This window comes from Oppia nitens, unplaced genomic scaffold, assembly GCF_028296485.1.
Source record: "Oppia nitens isolate AA-2021 unplaced genomic scaffold, nextdenovo-longstitch-racon4-pilon3 scaffold5_pilon_pilon_pilon, whole genome shotgun sequence".
Classification (NCBI taxonomy): domain Eukaryota; kingdom Metazoa; phylum Arthropoda; class Arachnida; order Sarcoptiformes; family Oppiidae; genus Oppia; species Oppia nitens.
The window spans coordinates 5,397,248-5,420,932 of NW_026533243.1; the positions used below are offsets into that span (position 1 = coordinate 5,397,248).

A 23,685-nucleotide genomic window follows, 5' to 3' on the forward strand; every position below is an offset into this window, starting at 1 on the left:
ATTGTATTCAAAATTTAAAAAAATCGATAATACAAATGTTTAACTAAATTATAATTTGAAAATATTAACAGTTTTTAGATTTTTTGTTTTTTAGTATACGGTAATTATAAGATTTCAAAACATATTACGGTAAACAAAATAATTGCCATTAAATAAATAATTAATGATATGCTTTAAATGATATATTTGCACATTAACAGATCTCAGTAATTAATAATTAGGTTTTGTAATAATAAATATCAATTGAAATGAAATAATTAATATATCATTAAAATCAAATATAGATTGTTTTAAATAATAAATGAAATCTGATATTGTGTTTTGTAATTCAATTATTTTTGTTAAAACCTTTGAATACTCTAATAATTATTAATATATTAAACAAAATGACTCAAATATTACAGACTTTACATATTAAATAATTTTGAATTAAAAATAAATTACCTGTACAGTCAACAAATTGGTTTCCGTTAACGTAAAAAAATTATACTAATGATTATCATACCGTAATAAACAAAGTGATATTTTGTATAAAACAAAAATATAAAAATGTTATGTTATTTACAGTAAACATAAAAATTGAGAAATAATAAATTGTTATCTAAATACTAGAATTACTTACAATTACTGTAATGTAATTGAAGTAATTTTCAAATATTCATACAATAGATAACATAAAGATTTACAGAATCTTTGATGAGTCGTTCAATGGATTCAATCTTAGTTTGTTGTGATGTATATCTGAGGTGCTCTTTGACGTGATCTTCAAACCTAGACTTCGAGCTTCTGTCACAATCAATGCCCAAATTCTTTCTATTAATACTAAACACTTTGTGATTGTAAAATGGATTCACGTCTTGAGTCATGTAATTCAGTTTATTACAGACGGGACAGTAGTCACCATATAATGTGTTTATCTCTCTATAAATAGTCATTTCATTTGTCAACATTTCACTATAAGTAACCATTTGTTTAATCCAATTAATGTGATCTACATATGATTTCTGATCAAATGATGGCTGCATTGAGTTAATGTGATCGCGATTGTGGCCAATGAACTGTTCTAATGATTCAAACTTGAGATTCTGTGGACATAAACTGCATTTTAGTTTAACCTTAAGTTTGTTACAGTAGTGATCAATGGCTTCGTTGCGATCGGCAAATGTGTTCAGTTCTTTGCTTAGGACACAAAAATATGGACGACTCACTTGATTTGACTGTAATAATGGAATAAATAAAGTATTAATATTTCAATAAATACAGTCTAACCTGTGTTGGAGTAAAGTTGTTTGCATTCGGCAGACGCCTTAAGACGGAAGACGAAGACATACTTCTTTCTCTTTCGTCAATCTTTTCCTGTTTTATTTGTCTTGAATTCAATGGAGAACTTCTTTTATTGTGATCTACYTCTTCTTCTTCTTCTTCTTCTTCTTCTTCTTCATCAGAACTGAGTAAAATGATTTCCTCATCATTTGTATGATTAATGGTCTGTTTGTGATCTATCACTACATTTGATGGATTGTTTCTTTCATTTTGACTATTGTTCATTGAGTTCATGTGACAAGAGTAAGACCTAACAGTTTCGTTATTGATTGGCTCAACTAAGGCTCTGTCGTAAAATAGTTTAATATTAATGGCATTCGGATTATCGATAAATAGTAAGCAAACGTATGTCACAACTAAAGCATGTTTTACGAGATTATGATTTTTGTCGGTATTGAGAGAACAGGCATTCGTGAAAATATATTTAATATCACATTTGATGGCCGCCTGACGTCTATAAAAATGATTGTCGACACGGGATTTGATTATATCAATTGTTATGGGATAAGCAGTGTTTTTAACATAATCATGTTTTGAAGAGTTTATCATTTTTGACATTTGTTGGCATTCAGGTAAAGCCATGATTTCACGCAAACCTAATCAATATAAATAATATTAATAAATAATTAAAATAAACTAATAGTATAAGAAATACTAGTAGATAGTATATACCATTAGAAATACGATTACATTCATAAGCCATTCCTCTAACGGGCCATTCCTTTACATTTGATCGATAAAACAGATGTCTGTCTTCATCTGTTACTTCAACAGAATTTCTTCTATTTAATGGCATTTTTCCTCTAATTTTCTCCAAATCCCAAAAACTTAACAATTCATGTGAATCGTTGGCCCACTTGACGCCTATAGACTGAAAGTATGACATTTCGTTGTTGGCATTGAGCACAAAGTTGGCAATTGTTCCAAACCAGTACTTGTCTTCAACAATGGCCCGAAACTGATCTCCGACTTTCCATTCAATTTTAATACTATTGTCATACATTTGTTTCAATATAATAAAATCTATCACATTGTCGATGTCATGAAATTTGACTGTAAATTGTTGTTTTGTTTCATTATTTGTATTATCCAAACAAATCAATGTTAACTTTGAAACAGTGATATCCTTGTGTTTTTCAAATTTGATTTCTTTAACTTTTGCAAAAATACAGTCATTTGTGTTCACAAACTTATTAGTATTTGTCTGAATGTAGTGTTGATTAACTCTGACGGCGTCAATGTAAGACCGATGACCCAGCGGTATATATACCACTTCATCACCCAATTGGGGAAAGTATGGATATTTGGCAGGTTTTTTGCGTAATAACCAATCTTTAAATTAAAAATTTATTTAAAAAAATGCAATATTTATTAATAACTCACTCATTGAAAAACTCAATACAAAAATAAAGAAATAACATAAATCATGTAATAGTATTTTAAAAATAATAAAGTAATAAATACTACAAAAAATAATCCAATAATAAATTATTAGTAATTAAATTGTAGAAAACAAAAAATTACAAAATAATATTTTAAAATGTATTTTCACTGTCAAAAGTAATACCTGAGCGACTAATGTGATGAAAATGACGTACTTCGGGATCAGATGTTTGTATATTATTCATACCATTTACTTGACTAGACATCCCATTTTGGTTATTGTGGTTTTGGTCCGATTCAGTATCCAAAATGCGTGTTATTTGCGTCGAAAGTCGCGGACGAGTCGGTAATGTTTTGAGTGGTGAGTTAGCGCTACTTTCAGTTGTATTACTTTCTAGAGGTGTCTGAGATCGGGGCCGTCCTGTTGTCTGTAAGTTAGGACTTCTTTTATTATTGAGATCATTGGTTTGTCGATTACTAACATTGTTGACCACATTGTTAACCGCATTGTTGACCACATTGTTAACCGCATTGTTAACCGCATTGTTGACCACATTGTTAAACGCATTGTTTACTGGACTTATTTTATTTGAAGTTCGGACACGTTTTGGTCGCTCAAATCGTTCAACATCTGAGTCCCAACTATCACTTTCTTCATTAAAATTTCGTTTTTGTTTCTCTTTAAGAGCTTTTTCCTGTTCACGACTTAACCTAATGTTGGGTCGCGAAGCTCTCGACTGTGCCGACAGTCTGTTACGTGGCATTGGATTTCTGTCAGCGTAATCACTGTTTGGAGTAATATGTGGTTTAACCGATACATTACGAGGCGTACAATTATTTCCGGCTTTGCTCTGAGATTTTGGTGGTCGACCTCTGGGACGTTTGACGGGAATGGTTTGTTGGCGAGGAACTGATGATTCACTAACGAGAACTGGTGGAGTGTCTAAAACATTGGACTGACCAGAACTGCAACTATTGCGGTGATTAATGCCATTGTTTGTCACTTTCTTTTTGTTTTGAATTTTATTAAACACTTGATTCATATTTAGTCGCGACGAATGACTTATTGAAGATCCTGACGGCAAAGTAGGGTTTAATTGAACGGCTGTCAGAATGGGTGCCTCCAAACCATTTGACTTATTATTTGGTGTAATATTTTTGTGATAATTTGTTTCATTAAATTTTGAAGTGTCAACACTTTGTACACATGGGTTACCATTAGTTAATTGCAAACAATTATCAATCAAGTCTTGTAATTTTGGTATTTGATTGTTCTTTAAATAGATTTCTTCTAACACTTGATCGCTAGGATTGATATTGTGATCAGCTTTGATGTGTGCCTTAAGGAAGTTCTTCAATGGAAACGATTCATTGCACACCTGTTGTCTTCCATTCACTGTTTTAACGGCTTTACATAAAATTGGCAAATAAGAGAAGTGATGGTATAAATGAAGTCTTTGTAGACTTTGATGAAAGTCTTTCAATTTCTCGATCTTATACTCCTTGGGCTTACATTTGTAGCATTTGTATAGTGATGTGTCTTCACCTGTTAATTAAATATATCATAACATTAATTAATATCAGTTTGTTATTGATTTACAATTCATATTTTAATTAACCTATAAATTCATATCGATATAAATATTACTTACACTACACATACATACATACTATTTAAAAAATTAAATGACTAATAAGTTTTCAATAGCATATAAAATCAATTAAGAAAAATGTAATGAATTGAAAATATTGCAAATTTAGACATTCATTGCATATACTATATTTCATTTACATAATAAATACATTTTTAAACATTGTTCAATAAAATATACCAAGTAAAAATCATTACAAACAAAATATTGAATGACCTAGATACAATAATAACTAAAATGACATTTATAATATAAATTTATAGTATATTACCTGTTGTTAATAAGTACAGTACTAAGTAATATAAACATTAATTATTTATTAATATAAAGAGTTACCCCGACAAACACTATTATCATATCATTTATAATATATATATATTAAATATACAGTACATGTACACATTTCAAATAATATATATTTAACTAATAAGTAAATTTAAATAAAATTATTAATTTAAATTAATAAATAGGAATAATTATATTTATATTATTGATAAAATATTTGTTGATAGTTACCAAAATAAATCAAACAACAATAAAATATTTTAACATATAATACAAATAGTATTTTATATAAACAACTTATTTTAATTTAAATAATACATTTATATTTACCAATATTTTTTATTGTATAAATTTATTATTTATAAAAAATCAATTGTGTTTGTTTTAATAAACAAATGATAATACAGTAATATTAAACATCTATGGGATTGTTATACAAAACCATGGAAATCAATTGATATATTTTTTTTAAAGAAAAATTTACTCAAATAATTTACCACAAATAACATACAATAAGTGTGTGTTATTTCCCTTTAATATATTTGTAGATTATTATAAACAGCAATAGATTATAGTATAGAAATTATAACTTAAATAATGACATACAGTAACAAATCTTTATACTATAATTTATAATACATACTCACTATGCAAACCATATAATTAGTAAAAATTAAAAACACATTAAAAATAATCTCATCTTATATGCAGTTTTACTAAATATTTGTTACTAAGTTAAAAATAATCATTTAATACTACAAAATATCAATAATATTAAAATACTTAAGTGCCAAATATTAATATAAATTTAAGGTATAATTTAATATATTAAATATATCATATTAATAGATGCAACTACTATATACAGTAATAATGTAGTATTAATATATTATATCTATTGAGCAGAAATTATTATAATATTGATTATATAATATAATTTATTCAATATTATACTATATTTTTATAATCTTAACTCTTAGAGATCGCAAATAACAATATGATATGCATAACAAACATTCACTACTACTACTAAATAATATTGTAATTTGATTTAATTATTTTAATTATTATTAAATTTTTTATAACTGTATTTTAATAATTAAAGTTATGTTTAAATTAAGTTAATTATTAAATATTTTTAATTGTTATAAATTAAATGTCACTTATTTAATAGTCAATAAAATCATTAAATATATACCGTAATAGAAATTTTTAAAAAATACTGTAGTTTTAATAAAAAATAAAATTAATTTTAAATAATAGATCAATTAAACAGATCTTAATAATCAATTTCTAGATTTTAAAAATGTTTTTCATTTTTTGTCGTAAATTAATTGATAAACCGAAAAAAATATTAACTAAAAATAATTATATTTATAATTATATTAAATATGATATAAAAATCAATTAAATATATTGACAATAATATAATGTGATTGTCATTACCGGAGAAGTTTGACGGTTCCACACAATCGTAATGCAAGAGTTGTTGGCAGAGATGGCATTTGATGACAACTTTGTTCACTTCTATACCTCCGCCACAGACACACTTGTCTTTGCGTTTATGGTTGGGATAGTCGTTGTGAAGACCAAGTTTGAAGTGATGGACAATTCGGTCACAAAGAAGACATCCAATCAGTAATTTCTGTGACAAACATTCGACCGACGATTGGGGCAACTCTTGTGGCTCTTGATTGAGACTATGGTTCACACGACTCACGTATTGACCAAAAGATAGGATCCATTCATCAGTTTTGTTGTCGACATTGCCGTCAAAGTGTTTATCAATGATATGTTTAGTCAAATCGTTTTCATTGACTAACTTCTTAACACAGAAGAGACAAAAATAAACTTTTGGTACCATTTCTTATATCATCACTTTTGACACAATCTTTTGCTTGCAATTTGCAATTTAGCGCTAAAAATGTCAATCAATTGATTGAATTGTAATTTTGATTGAAATGCACACAAAAAACATTGTTTTTAGTTAACATAAACATTGTATGCAATCATTTGATTTACTATACCATAGGATAACACTTTTTAGCGCTAATTTTCAATTGGTTTTCACATTCAGTGATTGAAATACTAATACTAATTATAAAAATATTCTATAAATATATCAAGTTTTTAGTAGTTAGCAAACAGATTATTATTATTAAATGATTATATTTTATTGTGTTATATTTAAAAATATATATTAGTATAATTTATAATCATTAGTTAGTGATATTAGTGAAATTATCATTAATATGTAAAACAATTTATTATTAATATTTTAAAATCAAAGTATTTTGTGTAATCATATGACATCCAGTCTGTAATTGTTTGTCCGCTTAATAATAGACAACATTTGATGTGTAAAACAGTCTTATAATTATTTATACAATTATTTGTCCATTTAATTGTATACCAAATGTGATTATCTTATCATATACAATTGAGCATGCACATTTGAATAAAAAATATATAATTAATTATATACAGTATTAAATACATTTGAATAATTAGGTCATTTATATGTATATATGATATTATATTCACATTATTTTTAAAAAAATAATGATACGTTTAATCAATAATTTTTAAAAAAATAAAATGTATCTATTTCTATCTAATCTATAATTTTTTCAAATTATTTAACAAAATTTATAATATAAACACAATTCATATACAGTATAATAATAGCTTAAAATTAATAAATTATTATTACCTTATTTTTTATCAACAGTTTGTTATAATGTAATGCAAAACCAATTTTTAATTAATGTTTTTATGAATTTCTTGACCAATCATATACAACATCAATAACAAACATATTTATTAGTTAAACTTAAATTAAAACCCATAAATGTGTTTATGTGTAAATGTGTTTGTTTTATTAAATTTATACATTTAATTATCGCAAATAAACATAAGATAGTGTAAGTTTTTCTCTTTATAAATTATGTCAAATTGCATATATTTTTATCAATTTTATTCAAAAAAACAAGTATCAGATTTTTTATTACATAATTTGATAGATACTATAATATTTTTTTGAATCTTCTTTTGTTATTAAATATTGATTTATATAAATATTAGTATTAGTATTTAAATATAATATTATTATGTGTAATGATTTATTTAGAATTATAAATATATAATTTATAATTTTAATATATAATATTATTGTACAGGTACATATATATTGTACAATTATTGTAGTACAGTATAATCCAATTTTTATTAACAATTATTATAAGTAACTTATTGCCTACTTATCTACTGTATAACTTTATTAATATTAAGCTTACATTCATTAATTGCTAATTTATTACTACTGTAATGTGTTTATTTTTTAATTAAAACAATATATTTTTTAAGTATTAATTTTAATAAGGGAATTATGTTAATTTCTCTTTTAATTTCAATTAATTTTTATGTATGTTTGTTAGTGTATACTGTATTTTCAATAAAATTTATAAATTATCAATAAAAGTGCATAAAATATGCAGAATAATACTGTTATAATATCAGTTATTATAGATATTACAAATTTCTACATGGTTAAAGTTTAATTTATAACATTAATTATCATTTTATTAGTAATCATTTAAATAACACTTTTTAATTATTATTTTTGTTATACTAATTTGAATCATACAGTAATACATTTATATACTTTTTAATTATCAGTGGTTTTTGTAATAATATAAAAATAGATTATCTTGATGCTTTTTGTTCCGATCAATTTATTTTATAAGTGTTTTGAGCAAATTTATTGATAATTAACTAATATCTTGTTTTTAATTTATAAAAACACTTAAAGATAACGAAACTAACACTTATATTTCAATTATATTGTATTTTATTTTTGTTGTAATTTACATTAGTTATATTTTTCAAAGTTGTCTCAATAATTAATAAATTTATAAAATTATATTATAATTTTACAAAAAATTACAGTATTTTACTCAAATATTAAAAGCGTCAATTAATTAAATATAATAATATTTAAAGATACAAATATAGTATTGTTTTACAATTTATACAATTTACAAACAGATATTTACGATATACAACATTGTGTACCATATATACAGGCACTTAATGTGCATATAAATTATTTTCAGCAGATTTAATAATAAATTATAATTATTTCAAATACATTTGTATTAATTGACCAATTAATTAGTTTTATCGATTTTGTTTTGTTTAATATTTAAAAATATTTAAACATTTACATTTATATTAATAAAAGTGATTTTTTGCGTATATTTAATATTAAACTACTATATAAAAATCATGATTTCTCATAATTATATATATACAGGTATATTTATTTATCATTATACTATAAATTTTAGTTGAATATCAACATTTGACACAGAAAATATTAAATATATTTATAAAGCAATTTAATTGAAACTATCATATATTAATTGATACAATAAAACTTTTTATTACTCAATTAACATATCAATACTATGTAAATATTATAGCTTTTCCAACATAAACATTAAAAACATAAGACATATGTCCGCAGTTTTTTTTTGAGAAATTTCGAAATTCTGACTTTAGATTCGGTTAGAAATAAAAAATAATGTATAGAGGATTAGCATCAAAAATGACAACATATGCAACATAAACAAAATAGCGGCCAAAATATAAAAACTGTTTAAAATTTTGACATTGAATTTTTATAAAACAAATTATTTAAAATAAAGAATATAAATTAATTAAAAATTTTAAAATCATAATAATAATATGCAATTTATTTTAAATACTGTACTTATCACAACTTAATGTATTTTTAAAAATAAGTATTATTATTATTTAGTATATTTCGAATTTTTAATTATGAAAACATCTACCATAGTTTAATAATATATATACATATATATATATACTAACTTATTAAATATATTAACTTAACTTATTATACTAACAAGTTAATTGACTATTTTGTATATTCAAAATCTAATTAGAAATTATAATTTTAATAATATTTTATATAGTTCTAACTTAAATATATCGGTAAATATATATATATATACTGTATATATATATATGTATGTATCATTATATTAATATTGAATATATCAATATCTATATTTAATCTAAATAATTTACAGTATTTAATTGATAATAGATTCTACTTATAGGTTTGTTAGGCTATTAAACTAATTGTAATTAAAATGTATATAAAATTCATATAAAAAGCTATATTATAGCGAGACGACAATTGAAAATAATTGTAGAATTCATATAAATGACATTTTATAAAACTTTTGTTTATCACAATATTTTGTTTAATACAATCATTTCGATTTAGACTTTAATATTATTTAAATTTTTGTTAGAGAGTCAAGTCATGAATTTTTTTATATTTCAATTATCTATACTTTTGTTAATTTTCGGTCAATTTTTAGCACAAAATGTAATGTTAAATGTGTTGTTATCGAGTAAATTATGAAAACATAAAATTTATTTATAATTTATATTATAGGACAAAGAAGAAGAAACCGAAACTTCTTTTAATAATACATCAAATAATTCATTTTCAGATTCTTCTTCTACAGTCAGTCAACAGACTTCACCATCAACTGCTGGAATCGCTTCGATTACTATCACTAAAGATTCTCAAACGACTACCACTAGACCAACCACTAGACCAACCACTAGACCAACTACTATCACAATTCCAACGGTCACTACTGAATCAACGATAATCACTGAATTTTCGACAACTACTGAATCTTCGACCACTACTGAAACTTCGACCACTACTAAACCTAATGCCACTACTAAATCAACGACAACTACTAAACCAACGACAACTACTAAAACAACGACCACTACTAAACCATTAGTCACTACTGGATCAACACTCACTACCGAATCGACCGTCAGTGAGACCACATCTAGTACTTCAATAAAACCAACGGATAGTCCGCCACAACAGCCGCCAAAAATTGGTGATAATTTCAATCCTCCGAACTATAAATATAAAGTACGAAAGTTATCGTCCGGTGATTATATGACGCCTTCATTCTTCCTATTGATTGGTTTGTTGTTAATCATTATAACTGTTGTATTACACTATTATTTGGACACATCTGGCACTCAATATATCAATACTAGATATAAGGCAACAAAACGAAAGTCAGATTTAACTCAGACTGATATCAAAGCAAAGAGTCCGACTAATAAATACCGGCCTTTAATCAGTTTGTCTACTAAAACATAACTTATTATATGATAGCTTAAATTGTTTCTGTTTTATTAACAATTTTATACATATATTTAATTTATTATGCTTTTTTATAAAAACCAAATTATCGGTATTTAGTTATTTCTAACATTTTAAGAATATTATTTTATATTAGATTATTAAAATTATTATTATTTTAAAACAACTATTTTTTTATTTTTTTAACAATTTTTTTTTTTTTTAGTATTAATTTAAAGTTAATATTTTATTACAACTATTCATATTTTTATATAGTTAATATCATTTTAAATTATTTTTGTTTAATAACTTTAACGGTAAGTAAAATTTTCATATAAATTGAAATAAAAACATAATATCAACTTATATATGTTAAAATAAAAAAGACCTAAAAAATTAGTAAAAATATAACAAATAAAAATATATTTAATAGTAATTTAAACTGCAATTGATATTTTGAAATATGTTTATTGAGTAAATTTTTGTTGATTTATTTTAATAGCAATATTAACGACATTAGATCCAAGAAAATAGTCGGCACTCACTATATTTATACAATTTTTCCATTTATTATAAAACCATTGATTAAACAAAGGATTTACACTATCGGCTCTTTGTCTTAGACCTCGATCTGAATTTAAATGAAGAAGTGTTTCCCAAACAGATGGTGTCATTTGAGCCATAGCTGAGTGCAAGTATTTCGGTGTATGAGAACAGAGCTCTTCATTGAAATAGTCTTGTAATGTCTCAACTGTTTGTTTATTACCCCATCGATGAATCACTTGATCCCATAATAAATGTTTTGTCATAACATTCTTTAAAAGATGTTTGTCTTGATAGCCAATAACTAATCGTTTGTTGTTTTTAATCATTTCAGCAATTGTTTTATTAACTATTAAATATAAATTATGGTTAATATAAAATATAATAATTTCAATTATGATTACTATAATTCTCTGGTATTATATATTTTCCAACAAATTTTATAATTAGATTTATAAGTTTTTGATGTCTTTCAGGGATATTATTTCCCAATTGATCAGTAAATCCATGGAGTTTGTGGACATCAAAAATGACAATTTCTTTGGGAGCGATGTCAAGAAAATCTTTGATTTGTTGTAAAACAAATGCCACGGAATGATAACAACTCCAAAGTCCGTGAACTATCTGTAGATTGTTGTCTTCAATAGTGTCGTCATAACCAATACGGATATCAACATAACGTATGCCATAAACTAACTGATCAAATATGCTTTCGTCCTGTGCGTACATATAAACTGCTTTTGCTAATCAAATAAAGTTTAAATATATTTTTTTTAAAATAAAATTGTAATTAAAATAAATAAATTACTGGGAATATTGTTGAGACCAAACTTATGATAACACCCGGAGTCGTGAGACCCAGGAATCACAATATCATTGAGACGTTTAGAACCAATTATTTGTAAATTATTTTGCATCCAATTTGGATTTGTTTTAAAGCAATTTTGTTTTAATATTTTATTATCTTTAACGTAAACAATATACCAGACATTATCACCACTTTTAACACAATCATTAATAAAATTGTTTTTATTAAAATCATAATTGTGTATTTGTTGATTAGTCCTTTGAGTAATAATAATAATAATAATAATAATTATTATTATTATTATTATAATCATAAATTAACAATAATTAAATTATCCAATAAATTAATAATTAAAAAATATCTAAAAGTACACCTTATATGACCACTTTTCTGACCATTTGTAATGAATTTATATAACGGTTTATAAGTAATGTTAGGTTTACTTGAATAGAGTCCAATCCAAACATTTGTATGACTGATGTCTGCATTTATCCAATTGATAACAAGTCTTCTTTCTGTTTGTAAGTCTGGCTCTGTTTGCCAAAAGTCTTTGCTATCAATTTGTGAGTAAATTGTTAGCCAAACGTCCACATCGTTATCGGCTAATATTATTATCATTTGATAACTATTAAAGTTTTTTTAATTATCAATATTTTAATAAATTTATTTACCTAAAATTATTGCTATTATATTGATTAATATAGCAGTTTTATGTAATAATAAATCATTTTTAGGTTTACTCATTATATTTAAGAAAACTTGTTTAAAATACTAAATTTATTTAAGTTTAACTAAAAATTTCTATCAAACTTTATATTTAAAAACAAATTTAATTGAAACAATAAAAAATAGTAAGAAAATATTTATTAGTAAAAATATCAATATTTTCATTAATAATATTAGTTTTCATTATTAATTAATTATAAAATATAATTATAAACATCATTTATTAAAGTATATTAATTTACATTAAATAGGAAAATTAATTAAATATTATACAATATGTTACTTTTATAAAATTATTTTTTAAATATTATATTAGTCTACTCATTATTTTTAATAGTGATTTATGGCTATTGTTGAAACTTTTTATTATGTAAATACTTAATTTTTAATATAGGCTGATAATTATACAATAAATTATTATTATTTTAATTAGTTTTTTAAAATTCAGAAATACTAAAGTGTTGTTAACTGTTTTCATATTATTTATGAATAATAATATTAAAATCATATAAGAAAATAAAAAAAAACTAAAATTATAAAATATATATTTTCATAACTTAATCGGATTGAAAGCCAGTTATAGTTCAGGGTCTTGTATTAGATGTTGTATTACAATATGACAATAATGTCTCGTAAGTGCATGAATTGGCGCAACACTCTTGTGGGGCTGACCTCACATGTCTGGTAAACCGATGCTTCTCCTGATTAATGAAATTTTCAAATAATTTTTCGGTTATATAAAGCATGTCTTCTGTAGGGATCAGTTCTGTTCAATTAAATAAAATTATTCAATTAATTAATATTTTTAACAAAAATATAATAAATAAAATACCATTTATTTGGTTTGTATTAAGGGGTATAATCTTTGATCGTTTGTTGTTATAGCCATAGGTAGGCATACAGGCGGCAGTCATGGCTTCAGTCAATGCCTGACCACATAATCTCAATGTATTGTGTCTTTCCATCCTTAATGTGCCGAACACTCTATAATAAGTGCTGTTTTGGTTGACATCACTTCGAGTCTGTATTGTCTTACAAATACAAATGGATACCAATGCTAATGATATGATTGTCCCAATGCTCATATAGTTCATCATATTATACTTTTTTAAATCTTAATAATTAAGTAAAATATTAATCGAAAATATTTTTAATCAAAATTAGTTATACTTACATCTTAAACTATTTTAATGGGAAAATTGCTTATTGAAAAATAATAATCAAAAAAGTTTTATTGAATGGCAAACTAAACAAATAAACTTTAAGAGAAAAGTATTATTTGCATAAAACTTATGAATAAAATCATAGCCTTTATATAGTATTTTTAGGATTCAATTAACTCAAGAATCTGAGCATATATTTATCGGTTTTTGAGTTAATAATAATACAATAATATCCATATTATTAATATATAATTTTAATTACTTATAGTTGAGTATATTATATGATCCATACATTGGGTACTTTACTTCCTAATTATAGCTGTGTGTGACAACCTTTATGATGTGTGTAGGCATAAGATTACAGACATATACACAAATACAGATCAATTTTTTAAATATATTTATCTAACTTTTAGACAAAACATTAATTATAATAAAAAATAGTAAAATAATTTGCATTTTTATTTAATATTATATTTATTTAACAGAAATACAAAAAAGAGTTTTTGATTGGCTTTAATTAATTATATCTTTTAAATTACATTTTCAAATATAAAATATTATACATCAATTGAAAGCTTATTTAGTCAACATTACTATAATAAAAAATAATTTATTTAAAAATACTTTATAATTTTTAGAACAAATTTGTTTATTTTTTTGTAACTTTGGTCAATATGAGCTATGTTAAACAATAATTAAAAACAATTGTGTCCATAATTATTATTATAAAAAAATACCAACTATAAACATTTTATGAAAATTAGTTATAAATTTATTAATTGTATTACTATTTTTATAAATATTATATGTCCAGAGTATGGTCAGAAAGACCCGATACTTTTTGACGTTTAAAAAAATCACGAATTAAAATGTTATAAATACGGGATTTTTTTGGGGTTATGATTAACATATAATTTTCATGAAATATTATTACAATTAATAAATATATAACTTGTTATTATTTGGTATTTTTTCTAATAATAATTATGGAAACACAATTGTTTTTAATTACTGTTTAACATAGTTTATATTGAACGAAGCAAAAAATAAATAAACAAATTGTTCTAAAAATTCTAAAGTATTTTTAAAAGAAATTATTTCTTATAATAATAATGTTGACTAAATAAGCTTTCAATTGATGTATAATACTTTATATTTGAAAATGTAATTTAAAAGATATAATTAATTAAATCCGGCCGAAAACTCTCTTTGTATGTCTTTCTATAAATGTGATCAAAATACTTATTGTTAACTAACTGTCAATAAAAACTTGCAATTGAATATAATTGTAAATAACTGTAACCATTATTTTTAAAATTTCATTTGTAAAGGACCCTAACATAGATGAGTTATACCTAAATAAATACAATTTTATTTTTTAAAATAACTTTTTTCCCATTACTTTATAAAATAATTTTTTTAGAGTATTTCTAATTTATCGTGTATTATAAGTGATATAAATTTAGCAAAATCGGTGACTATAAAATGATCTATGTTAGGGTCATTTACAAAAATATAATTTATTTTAAATGTTTTTAGCATTATTTATTGTCAAATATATCATTATATAATTTTGTTTTATTTGTGATTATACTATAAATTTGTAATATTTAATTAATTTATAATCACAAGTAAGACACAGCTCTTATAATATTGTATAACAAGAAAATGATACATTTGATACTAAAAAATATTAAAAACAGTCTGTAATATAATTATTTGCAATTTTATAAACAATTGTACTATTAATAAATATTCAATTAATTAATTATATAAATATAACTAATTCAATATAATGTATAAAATTTAATTTATTATAAAAGTTTCAGATTAACATATTTTTAGACAAATCCGGGAGTTAAGTAATTTTATACCATTTTAGTAGAAAATAATTGTCAAAATAAATACTTCTTTGTTATGATTGACCAACAAATATAGTTATTTCGGTAATTATTAGATGAATTTATAACTATACAATATAATTTTTAGGGTTTTACTAACTAAAACTTATTTTGGAGATACTTTAAATAATTATTTAAAAAGTTAGTTTATAATTAATAAACAATATATATATATATATATATATATATTTAATAATTCAGTATTAATTTTATGTGATTTTGTAAAATTAAGTCATAGTTGTTAACTTCATAGTTTTTTAATTATTTGCTTAGTGTTAACTTATGTTTATTTTGCATTAATTTCTATTTTTCATATTAATATTGAGGAAATTTAGCTTTAATTGTCAGTTATGTGATTTTTCACTAATTATCTAAAATTAGAAAAATTAGATATAACAATTTTAATAATTTAACAATTACTTTAAATAATAATCGAGAATTCCCCAAATTTGTATTGTTTAGTTATAACTTTATATATAGTTACAACTTATATAAGAGCATAATGTAATTTATTTTAGTTTAATACTGTTTTTATATTTTGATATATTTGTTAATTTCAATAACGTTTGATATGACATTTGAAATACAATTCTGAGATTAATTAAGGCTTTAATGGTATTAAATACAGTATTAATTGAGGAGATTGTCCGAACCAGGTGTTAATGCTTTCTATAATTAGTATATTATTAATATTTTTAAATATATTATTTACAATAAAAATAAATCAAATATAAATTTTAATAAAGTTAGTTTATTTTGAACATAATATTCTTATGTATATAAAAAACATATAATACGAATGTGTGTAAATTAATTCAAATAATTTGATTGAAAATGTATCAAAATTTTGCAAATTTATTATTCGTGTAGACGATTAAGTTTTTGGTTATGAAAACAACTAATAATAATAATAATAATAATCCCATTAACTACATGTGTGTCCATAATCCCGGTTCACTACAAGAATACAACCAATTCATTGGCTAACCATTTGTGTAGACAAAAACCTTTGATAATGACGTTAACAAATTGAGAAAATGTTCATAAAAATCAATTGTATGTGTAATTGATATTAATAATGAAAAATATTTGTTAATTTTTATTTGCATATTAAATTAATATTTAAGTAAACAGTATAGGCTATTCAGTAAACTTATAGTGTAGTCTAAAGTATATGTTTATAATGAAATTAGTCATAACATGTTTTAGTAACATAAATTAGTAACTAATGTTTAATTTATATATTAATATAACTTATATAATATCTGTAATTTTAAAAATAAATAAATAATTATGTAATAAAGTAGTTATGTACAGAAGATACTGTATAGTATAATATACTATATTAATTATTATATTGGTATTATTTTAAACTAAATAATTACTTATTATTAATTTACATTATAATAATATTGTTCATTTAATAATTTAAAAAAAATAATTTGTTAAAATTCAAAAAACATTTGCACATTCTCTTAAACTTCATTTTCACTATCCGGCGGATAATTTTTCATTTGATGGGGTAGTTGTGGTTTGGGATTTAGTAGATAATGTCATAATAGGAACGCCTAATTCAGGTATTTCTGGTATCTTTCCGTTGCAATATTTCGGTGGTTTTCGCGATACAAAATATGGACGAATTCCAGTGGCAGTGATACGCCTAATGCCGGGATCTGCCGGATGGCAGATCTCATAACAACTTTTTATGGAAACAAATCGATTGGCATTTCCACCGGAACCCGACCACGAAAATGGTAGACATTGTTGTAAAATGGGATTATAATAAATACGTATAATATCAAGATTCCCGCATCCCGTATCGGGAACTAATTCACACATTTGTTGAATTGTCAAACTCACAGTACATACTATCAATTTAATTCATAATTTAATTAACTGTTATATATTTTATATAATTTTTTAAATACTTACTATTTAGTAAAATTGTAAATAAAAGAACAGACATATTATCCATTTTGCAGACAATAATTAAATATAAAATCTAATTAATTTTGAATTATATATTGTAAGAAACAGATGGCATTTTACTATTTTTATATTATCAATCAATTTATCATAATTTAACAATTAAATCTATATATTATTTTATATTTTTATATTATAATATTAATTTAATTATTTTATAATATTTTATTTAAACAAAACAAAACATACTAACAATAATTGATTAAACAGATTTTGAGATTATATATAAAAATATATACTGTATATACAATAAATAATTAGATTCATTTATAATTATACTTTAACATCACTGAGAAATTTTTTATCGGTGAATGTTAATAAAAAAAATTAATTAGTTAATTGACTAAAAATACCGGTCTATTTATCAAATAAAAATATATATGAGTACAAACTAGAGTACGGTAATTATAAAAAATAAAACTACCGGTACAACAATTATAATTTTAACCTAATTTTATTACCGATAATACAATTTTGACTTATTTTAAATTACGTTAAAATTAAATAAATGACTAAAATTCAGAAAAAATAATTCCTTGAATAATATTAAACCAATTTTAGACAAATTCATTCAATTATACCGTAAAATAAAATGAGATAAAAAAAGGTATTACCGATAATAATAATGAATAACTTTTTTTTATAGTTATTGTTTTATTTTTCGGTTATAATTATAAATACGAGACAATTGGTAACAATTAGTTATCGCCACAAATACGTTGACCGAGAAAAGTGCCCAATTCTTAGGCGTTATCACCAGTGAATACCGCGACCATATCAGACCTGTGGCCGCCAGTGCCGCTACATTGGCAACAATACTTGGGTTATAATTATTGTTATATAAATTGTTGTAATTATTAAAATATATTACATGTCTGAGTGGCCGACAATTTATCGACGGGTCGTTGAATGTCTGAAATGCTGGCAATGACGAGACCCTACAATACAAACAATACATTCAATCATCACATTTGAAGGTCAATCAAAGTATCGGATCAAATCATATGCTGACAAATCTAATCCAGAATAACATAGGCCCTGACCTAACCTAACCCGACCTCTGACCCGACTATTTCATAATCTCATTTAAATTGCCATTTCATAAGACAACAGATCGATGGCCACTAAATACAAACCCATTTCATGGCCGGCGCCCAGAAAAAGATAGTTTTAGGTCCGGCCGGATGTTCCCAAAGTGGTCGCATTGCCGTCGGGACAAAGCGGTCGCAAGCCGTCACCAAACTTCGGTATATGACTGACATTATTGTCACCAAACAGTTGGTCTCTAAGTAAATGTTAAATCAAAACAATAACCAAATGATTATATGATTTGATAATATAGTCAATACAGTGACACTTAATAAGTGTTAAACAATATGTTATTTATTTATTTCTAACATATTTGACAACATTTATAGTTTTTTATAGTTTTTTATATTACATACAAATTGTCTCAAATTATCCATTAATTAGATTTCATTACAAATCAATTGATTTTGCAATGAATTTGTATCAACACTATAGTGAGCTTTAATTGTATATAAATTTTGGTTCAATTTTTACCACAAAACTCATCAAAAACTTTGTACATAAATAACGTCACGTAAATAATTGTAAGTTTGTATTAATACTCAAATTTTACAAATATTTAAAAAGACTATTTTTTTAGCTAATATTTGTATCCTTTTATGATTAGAAATATATATTGAAATATGAATGCAATGAAACAATGAAAATGTAACAATACTTTACTTAAAATGATATACTATTTTGTGGACAAATATAGAGTCAAGTATTGGATGACATGTTTGTGTCAAACAGTGTCCACACGTTTAGCACACAATTGAACGCAATTTTTTTGCCGTCAATTCATTGCATTAATTGTTAACTAATTTGACATTTAATTAATTCATCGTTTCGTCTGAATTATGCCGAAGAATAAGGGTATCAATTGTAGTGATAATGACTTGATTTATACTAACGATTATCTTATTGTTTGACAGGAAAGGGAGGAAAGAATCGAAGGCGCGGTAAGAATGAGAACGAAACGGAAAAGAGAGAACTGGTCTTCAAAGAGGACGGACAGGGTTTGTATTACCACTGATGGACATGAATTGTCTCATCATTTTAGTTGTTTATAGACTTGAGTTTAAGTTAAGATTATTGTTTTGTTGTCATATATTCTCTTATTTGACTCAATACTATCGATTAATTAAGTCTTGGATGTTTGTAACCGCAGAGTACGCACAAGTGATCAAAATGTTAGGCAACGGCAGACTGGAAGCCCTCTGTTTTGATGGTATTAAACGTTTGTGTCATATCAGAGGCAAACTTAGGAAAAAGGTTTGTATTTTATTTGACAATTAGTTGGCATATAATGATGAATATGTGGACAAACATATCAATAGATTTATTAAATGTTTTTATTTGTTAACAGGTTTGGATCAATCAGGGAGACATAATTCTTGTGGGTCTTCGTGATTATCAGGACGCCAAAGCTGATGTCATATTGAAGTATAATCCCGATGAGGCCCGCAATCTTAAGTCATACGGAGAATTGCCCGAAACGGCCAAAATCAACGATACGGTCACTTTCGGTGAAGAAGAAGAAGATGACGTCGACATTGATTTTGTCGAAGGATCGGGAGATGAAGAGATAGACGATGTAAGTAATTGTGTGATAAAATTATTTAATTATCAGATATTGATTGAGTATTGTTTATATTTAATAGATATAATTGACATCAATTTTATATGCGATTAATAAATAAAACAATTGACTCATTCATACAATAATACAATATTGGTTTACTACAGCTTTTTTGGATGAAATTTTCGATTTTTTATAATCAAATTAATTGAATATTTAATATACTGTTATATAACATTTGTTTTATTTTATTGCATAATTTAATTTATGATTATTTAATTGAGTTTATTAAATATAATTATCGATATCTCAAATTGCTGAATACACGCTGAATACCATATTATTATAATATTTATAATTTGAGATTTTTTTGGATTGGATTATAATTACCAGCTATTATAAAGTTCTGTAATGTTTATTGTATTAATTTGTAATATTTAATTTAGTAATTGTTGCTATTTTTATAGTTTGATTACCGGTAAATTTACAGAACTTTTTAAAAAAAATATATTTAGGATTTTTAATCAATTAATAATAATATTAGTTTATTTTCTATTTATAATATAATACGAATTTTTATTTCATATCGTATTTCTATATTTTCTTTTTTAAAAACTATTTATTTAAATTGTGTTATTTTTGGTAAAAAATAATTTGTTAACATTAACTTGTAAGTAATATGTTAATCAATACTTCATTGAAACTCATATCTTATTATTTAATTAATAAAATTTTTAAAATGTTTAAAAAATGTCTGCAACTGATCCACAACTGACTGACTGTTTGATGACATTGTTATAGTAAATACAATTTGTGAAATATTTACGATAAGTTAGCAATACTTATTACCGGTAGATTTTTACTATATTTATAAATTAAAACATTTGCATAATATTTATTTAAAATGATAAATTTAGTTTACTGATAGTTTATTTTATTTTAATTAAATTAACCATAATTAATATTTATTAAATTTAGAAGTATTAATAATAATAAATGTATTTATAAACAGTTATGCTATAAATGATGTTAATTAATGACCGTTTGTGTCCCATAAACCATACCGTAATAATCGTCTCAATGGTGAGACCCGACCTTCCGGTGTTTGTCTTTTTTCTTTGACTCTATCGGTCCTAACTTTGAGATCTTTCTGATTAACGGTTGATTCATATTTTATTTGATTAATACATTTGTTTTCTTCGTTTTTAACATTTAATTCATACTTAACCCGCAATCTCTCCAATAATGTTATACCTCTATAGATATCGCTTATAGTTTTTGATGGAATTTCTATCCGCGACTTATCATCAGTTTGTTGTTTCAGACGAATCCATTGATGGTGTTTAATGTCTCGAATAGATATCCGACTTTTAAAATCTTTTTGAAAAATATCTTCAAATAAGTGTCGCAATGGTTTGTCTTCAGTGATAATAAATGGATATTTGGGTAATATTTCTGATATTGGCGTTTCAGGAAGGGTTCCGGTAATCATTTTAAACAATAAAACACCCGCAGACCAGATGTCAGCTTTGGAACCACTATTTTAAATAATAAAAACAAATTTTGTTTAATTACATGTTTTTTAATATACAGTAAAAGCTATAATATTATACAATACCTATAAAGAACTTGTGTGTCGACCTCAGGAGCCATAAAATCAAGTGTTCCCTCATATCCTTTAATCATATCATTGGGAGCGAACAGATCGGTTAAATAACTGACTCCAAAGTCGGCAATTTTTATGATATGTGAATTATCAACCATAAGGTTATCATCTTTGATATCGCGATGATATACACCTCTACTATGCAGATACTTAAGCCCATCAATGAGTTGACAAAAGTAGTGATGACACTGCCATTTGGGAAGTCCATTGGGAAATGCCGACTGTATTATATCACTGAGAGGTCCCACACAATACTCCATAAATATATAGATTTTTTTATTTGTTTCCAAAACATCATAGAATTTAATGATATTTTTGTGATTCAATTTATAGACTAATTTGATCTCATTGTTGATATTATCATAGATATTGTGTTTATATTTTTTAAGATAAGACATGCGATCGCGTTTGAAGATTTTTGCCGCACATCTCTTGATTGTTAGTTTGTGGACAAACTCGCGAACCTTAGCGAAGGTTCCTTCGCCTAAAACTTCTCCTTTGATGTAATCATCGTATTCTTTATACTTAACTGTCTTCACGTCTGTATTCATGATTATAATATCTGTCATTTCATCTATTATTTTATCACTGTTTTTATTTTTCAGATCATTAACTGATATCTTATTTGCATTTATTTGAATTTGTCTATCATTAGTAATATCTTCATTATTATTATTACTTTTATTATTATCATCATCTGTATTGTTATTATCATTTAATAAACTATTATTGTCTGTCATTTTATTGTTCAAAATTTTGGTTTACAATGAATTTATAAATTGTTCAAATATTATCAATAATATATTTTATATAATAATACTGTATAAACAAATTAACTCAAACAATTGAAAATGAATGTATCATACATTAACTTATGCCATAAAATAAATGATTAAAACTTTATGAAAATGATTTCACGAGAATATTTAAATTTTGATATAAATATATAACTATAAATTAATAAATTGTATTAACTATAATAACTTAACAAACATATTAATAGTACAAATATTAAAATCTCAAAATTCTCAGCAAATTATAAACACTTTTAAAGCAATCATTTAAATTAGATTTAAAATTGATTAGAAAATATCGAAACATTTGTAAGACACACATAAATCAGAAATGCCATCAAAATTGAATGTTTTATTGTTTTCATCGATTGCCTCAACAATTGCCATCACTTTAGTAGTGTTTGGTGTTCAAGGCATCAGACAGTTGATGACAACCGGTGAATGTCGTGAAGTCTGTACATATGTTCGCATACTTTTTGGTGCCGAAGGTCTCAGTCACGAACTTTTAGTAGTTCTCATATTCCTAGTATCGGTGGTTCATGTGATCGGTGCGGTGGCCGCTATCTACACTTCATATATCGGTCTAAT

The 23,685-nt window shown here is 24.2% G+C and overlaps 8 protein-coding genes across 9 annotated transcripts; 2 read left to right on the top strand and 6 right to left on the bottom strand.

Moving 5' to 3' along the window:
- Window positions 1-650: 650 nt before the first annotated feature.
- Window positions 651-6,672, bottom strand: LOC128961583 (uncharacterized). Its single transcript, XM_054307836.1, has 5 exons — window positions 6,090-6,672; window positions 2,891-4,252; window positions 1,996-2,655; window positions 1,270-1,919; window positions 651-1,217 (listed from the first exon to the last, which is right to left on the bottom strand). The coding sequence occupies exons 1-5, from the start codon at window positions 6,505-6,507 to the stop codon at window positions 651-653; spliced, it is 3,657 nt and encodes a 1,218-aa protein (XP_054163811.1). The 5' UTR covers window positions 6,508-6,672.
- A 3,319-nt stretch (window positions 6,673-9,991) lies between these two features.
- Window positions 9,992-10,875, top strand: LOC128961584 (integumentary mucin C.1-like). The gene is made up of 2 exons (XM_054307837.1): window positions 9,992-10,065; window positions 10,135-10,875. The coding sequence occupies exons 1-2, from the start codon at window positions 10,000-10,002 to the stop codon at window positions 10,873-10,875; spliced, it is 807 nt and encodes a 268-aa protein (XP_054163812.1). The 5' UTR covers window positions 9,992-9,999.
- Window positions 10,876-11,339: 464 nt separating this feature from the next.
- On the bottom strand, window positions 11,340-12,826 carry LOC128961585 (PI-PLC X domain-containing protein 1-like; the record flags this gene model as incomplete). The annotated part of the gene is made up of 4 exons (XM_054307838.1): window positions 12,582-12,826; window positions 12,209-12,399; window positions 11,805-12,143; window positions 11,340-11,704 (listed from the first exon to the last, which is right to left on the bottom strand). Coding segments are annotated over exons 1-4 (1,140 nt in total), but the record flags the coding sequence as incomplete, so codon positions are not given.
- A 692-nt stretch (window positions 12,827-13,518) lies between these two features.
- LOC128961586 (uncharacterized) lies at window positions 13,519-14,019 on the bottom strand. Its single transcript, XM_054307839.1, has 2 exons — window positions 13,767-14,019; window positions 13,519-13,700 (listed from the first exon to the last, which is right to left on the bottom strand). Exons 1-2 carry the CDS (start codon window positions 14,017-14,019, stop codon window positions 13,519-13,521), a joined length of 435 nt encoding a protein of 144 aa, XP_054163814.1.
- A 3,473-nt stretch (window positions 14,020-17,492) lies between these two features.
- Window positions 17,493-17,991, bottom strand: LOC128960987 (kunitz-type serine protease inhibitor textilinin-3-like). Its single transcript, XM_054307176.1, has 2 exons — window positions 17,934-17,991; window positions 17,493-17,869 (listed from the first exon to the last, which is right to left on the bottom strand). The coding sequence occupies exons 1-2, from the start codon at window positions 17,974-17,976 to the stop codon at window positions 17,493-17,495; spliced, it is 420 nt and encodes a 139-aa protein (XP_054163151.1). The 5' UTR covers window positions 17,977-17,991.
- Window positions 17,992-18,597: 606 nt separating this feature from the next.
- LOC128960988 (mitochondrial pyruvate carrier 2-like) lies at window positions 18,598-19,521 on the bottom strand. 2 transcript variants are annotated; one of them, XM_054307178.1, is made up of 4 exons: window positions 19,433-19,521; window positions 19,124-19,272; window positions 18,859-18,925; window positions 18,598-18,788 (listed from the first exon to the last, which is right to left on the bottom strand). In XM_054307178.1, exons 2-4 carry the CDS (start codon window positions 19,247-19,249, stop codon window positions 18,634-18,636), a joined length of 348 nt encoding a protein of 115 aa, XP_054163153.1. In that variant the 5' UTR covers window positions 19,250-19,272; window positions 19,433-19,521; the 3' UTR covers window positions 18,598-18,633. The 2 variants fall into 2 exon arrangements, with proteins under 2 accessions (XP_054163153.1, XP_054163152.1); XM_054307177.1 differs by lacking the exon at window positions 19,433-19,521 and having other exon boundaries at window positions 19,124-19,357.
- Window positions 19,522-19,748: 227 nt separating this feature from the next.
- On the top strand, window positions 19,749-20,973 carry LOC128960986 (eukaryotic translation initiation factor 1A, Y-chromosomal-like). Its single transcript, XM_054307175.1, has 5 exons — window positions 19,749-19,931; window positions 19,991-20,074; window positions 20,227-20,330; window positions 20,425-20,652; window positions 20,720-20,973. Exons 1-5 carry the CDS (start codon window positions 19,916-19,918, stop codon window positions 20,723-20,725), a joined length of 438 nt encoding a protein of 145 aa, XP_054163150.1. The 5' UTR covers window positions 19,749-19,915; the 3' UTR covers window positions 20,726-20,973.
- A 697-nt stretch (window positions 20,974-21,670) lies between these two features.
- Window positions 21,671-22,872, bottom strand: LOC128961587 (serine/threonine-protein kinase STK11-like). Its single transcript, XM_054307841.1, has 3 exons — window positions 22,256-22,872; window positions 21,866-22,175; window positions 21,671-21,787 (listed from the first exon to the last, which is right to left on the bottom strand). Exons 1-3 carry the CDS (start codon window positions 22,870-22,872, stop codon window positions 21,671-21,673), a joined length of 1,044 nt encoding a protein of 347 aa, XP_054163816.1.
- Between the last annotated feature and the right edge of the window lie 813 nt (window positions 22,873-23,685).

Coding starts and splice junctions, on each gene's coding strand:
- LOC128961584 (XM_054307837.1), top strand. CDS start 10,000: ATGAATTTTTTTATATTTCAATTATCTATACTTTTGTTAATTTTCGGT. Junction 10,066..10,134: donor GTCAATTTTTAGCACAAAAT/GTAATGTTAAAT, acceptor TTTATATTATAG/GACAAAGAAGAAGAAACCGA.
- LOC128961586 (XM_054307839.1), bottom strand. CDS start 14,019: ATGAGCATTGGGACAATCATATCATTAGCATTGGTATCCATTTGTATT. Junction 13,701..13,766: donor TAATACAAACCAAATAAATG/GTATTTTATTTA, acceptor TTAATTGAACAG/AACTGATCCCTACAGAAGAC.
- LOC128960987 (XM_054307176.1), bottom strand. CDS start 17,976: ATGGATAATATGTCTGTTCTTTTATTTACAATTTTACTAAATA. Junction 17,870..17,933: donor ATTTACAATTTTACTAAATA/GTAAGTATTTAA, acceptor TTAAATTGATAG/TATGTACTGTGAGTTTGACA.
- LOC128960988 (XM_054307178.1), bottom strand. CDS start 19,249: ATGTCAGTCATATACCGAAGTTTGGTGACGGCTTGCGACCGCTTTGTC. Junction 18,926..19,123: donor GGGCGCCGGCCATGAAATGG/GTTTGTATTTAG, acceptor TTTGTATTGTAG/GGTCTCGTCATTGCCAGCAT. Junction 18,789..18,858: donor ATTGTCGGCCACTCAGACAT/GTAATATATTTT, acceptor TTGCCAATGTAG/CGGCACTGGCGGCCACAGGT.
- LOC128960986 (XM_054307175.1), top strand. Junction 20,075..20,226: donor CTTCAAAGAGGACGGACAGG/GTTTGTATTACC, acceptor TTGTAACCGCAG/AGTACGCACAAGTGATCAAA. Junction 20,331..20,424: donor GAGGCAAACTTAGGAAAAAG/GTTTGTATTTTA, acceptor ATTTGTTAACAG/GTTTGGATCAATCAGGGAGA.
- LOC128961587 (XM_054307841.1), bottom strand. CDS start 22,872: ATGACAGATATTATAATCATGAATACAGACGTGAAGACAGTTAAGTAT. Junction 22,176..22,255: donor GACACACAAGTTCTTTATAG/GTATTGTATAAT, acceptor TATTTAAAATAG/TGGTTCCAAAGCTGACATCT. Junction 21,788..21,865: donor CATTATTGGAGAGATTGCGG/GTTAAGTATGAA, acceptor ACCGTTAATCAG/AAAGATCTCAAAGTTAGGAC.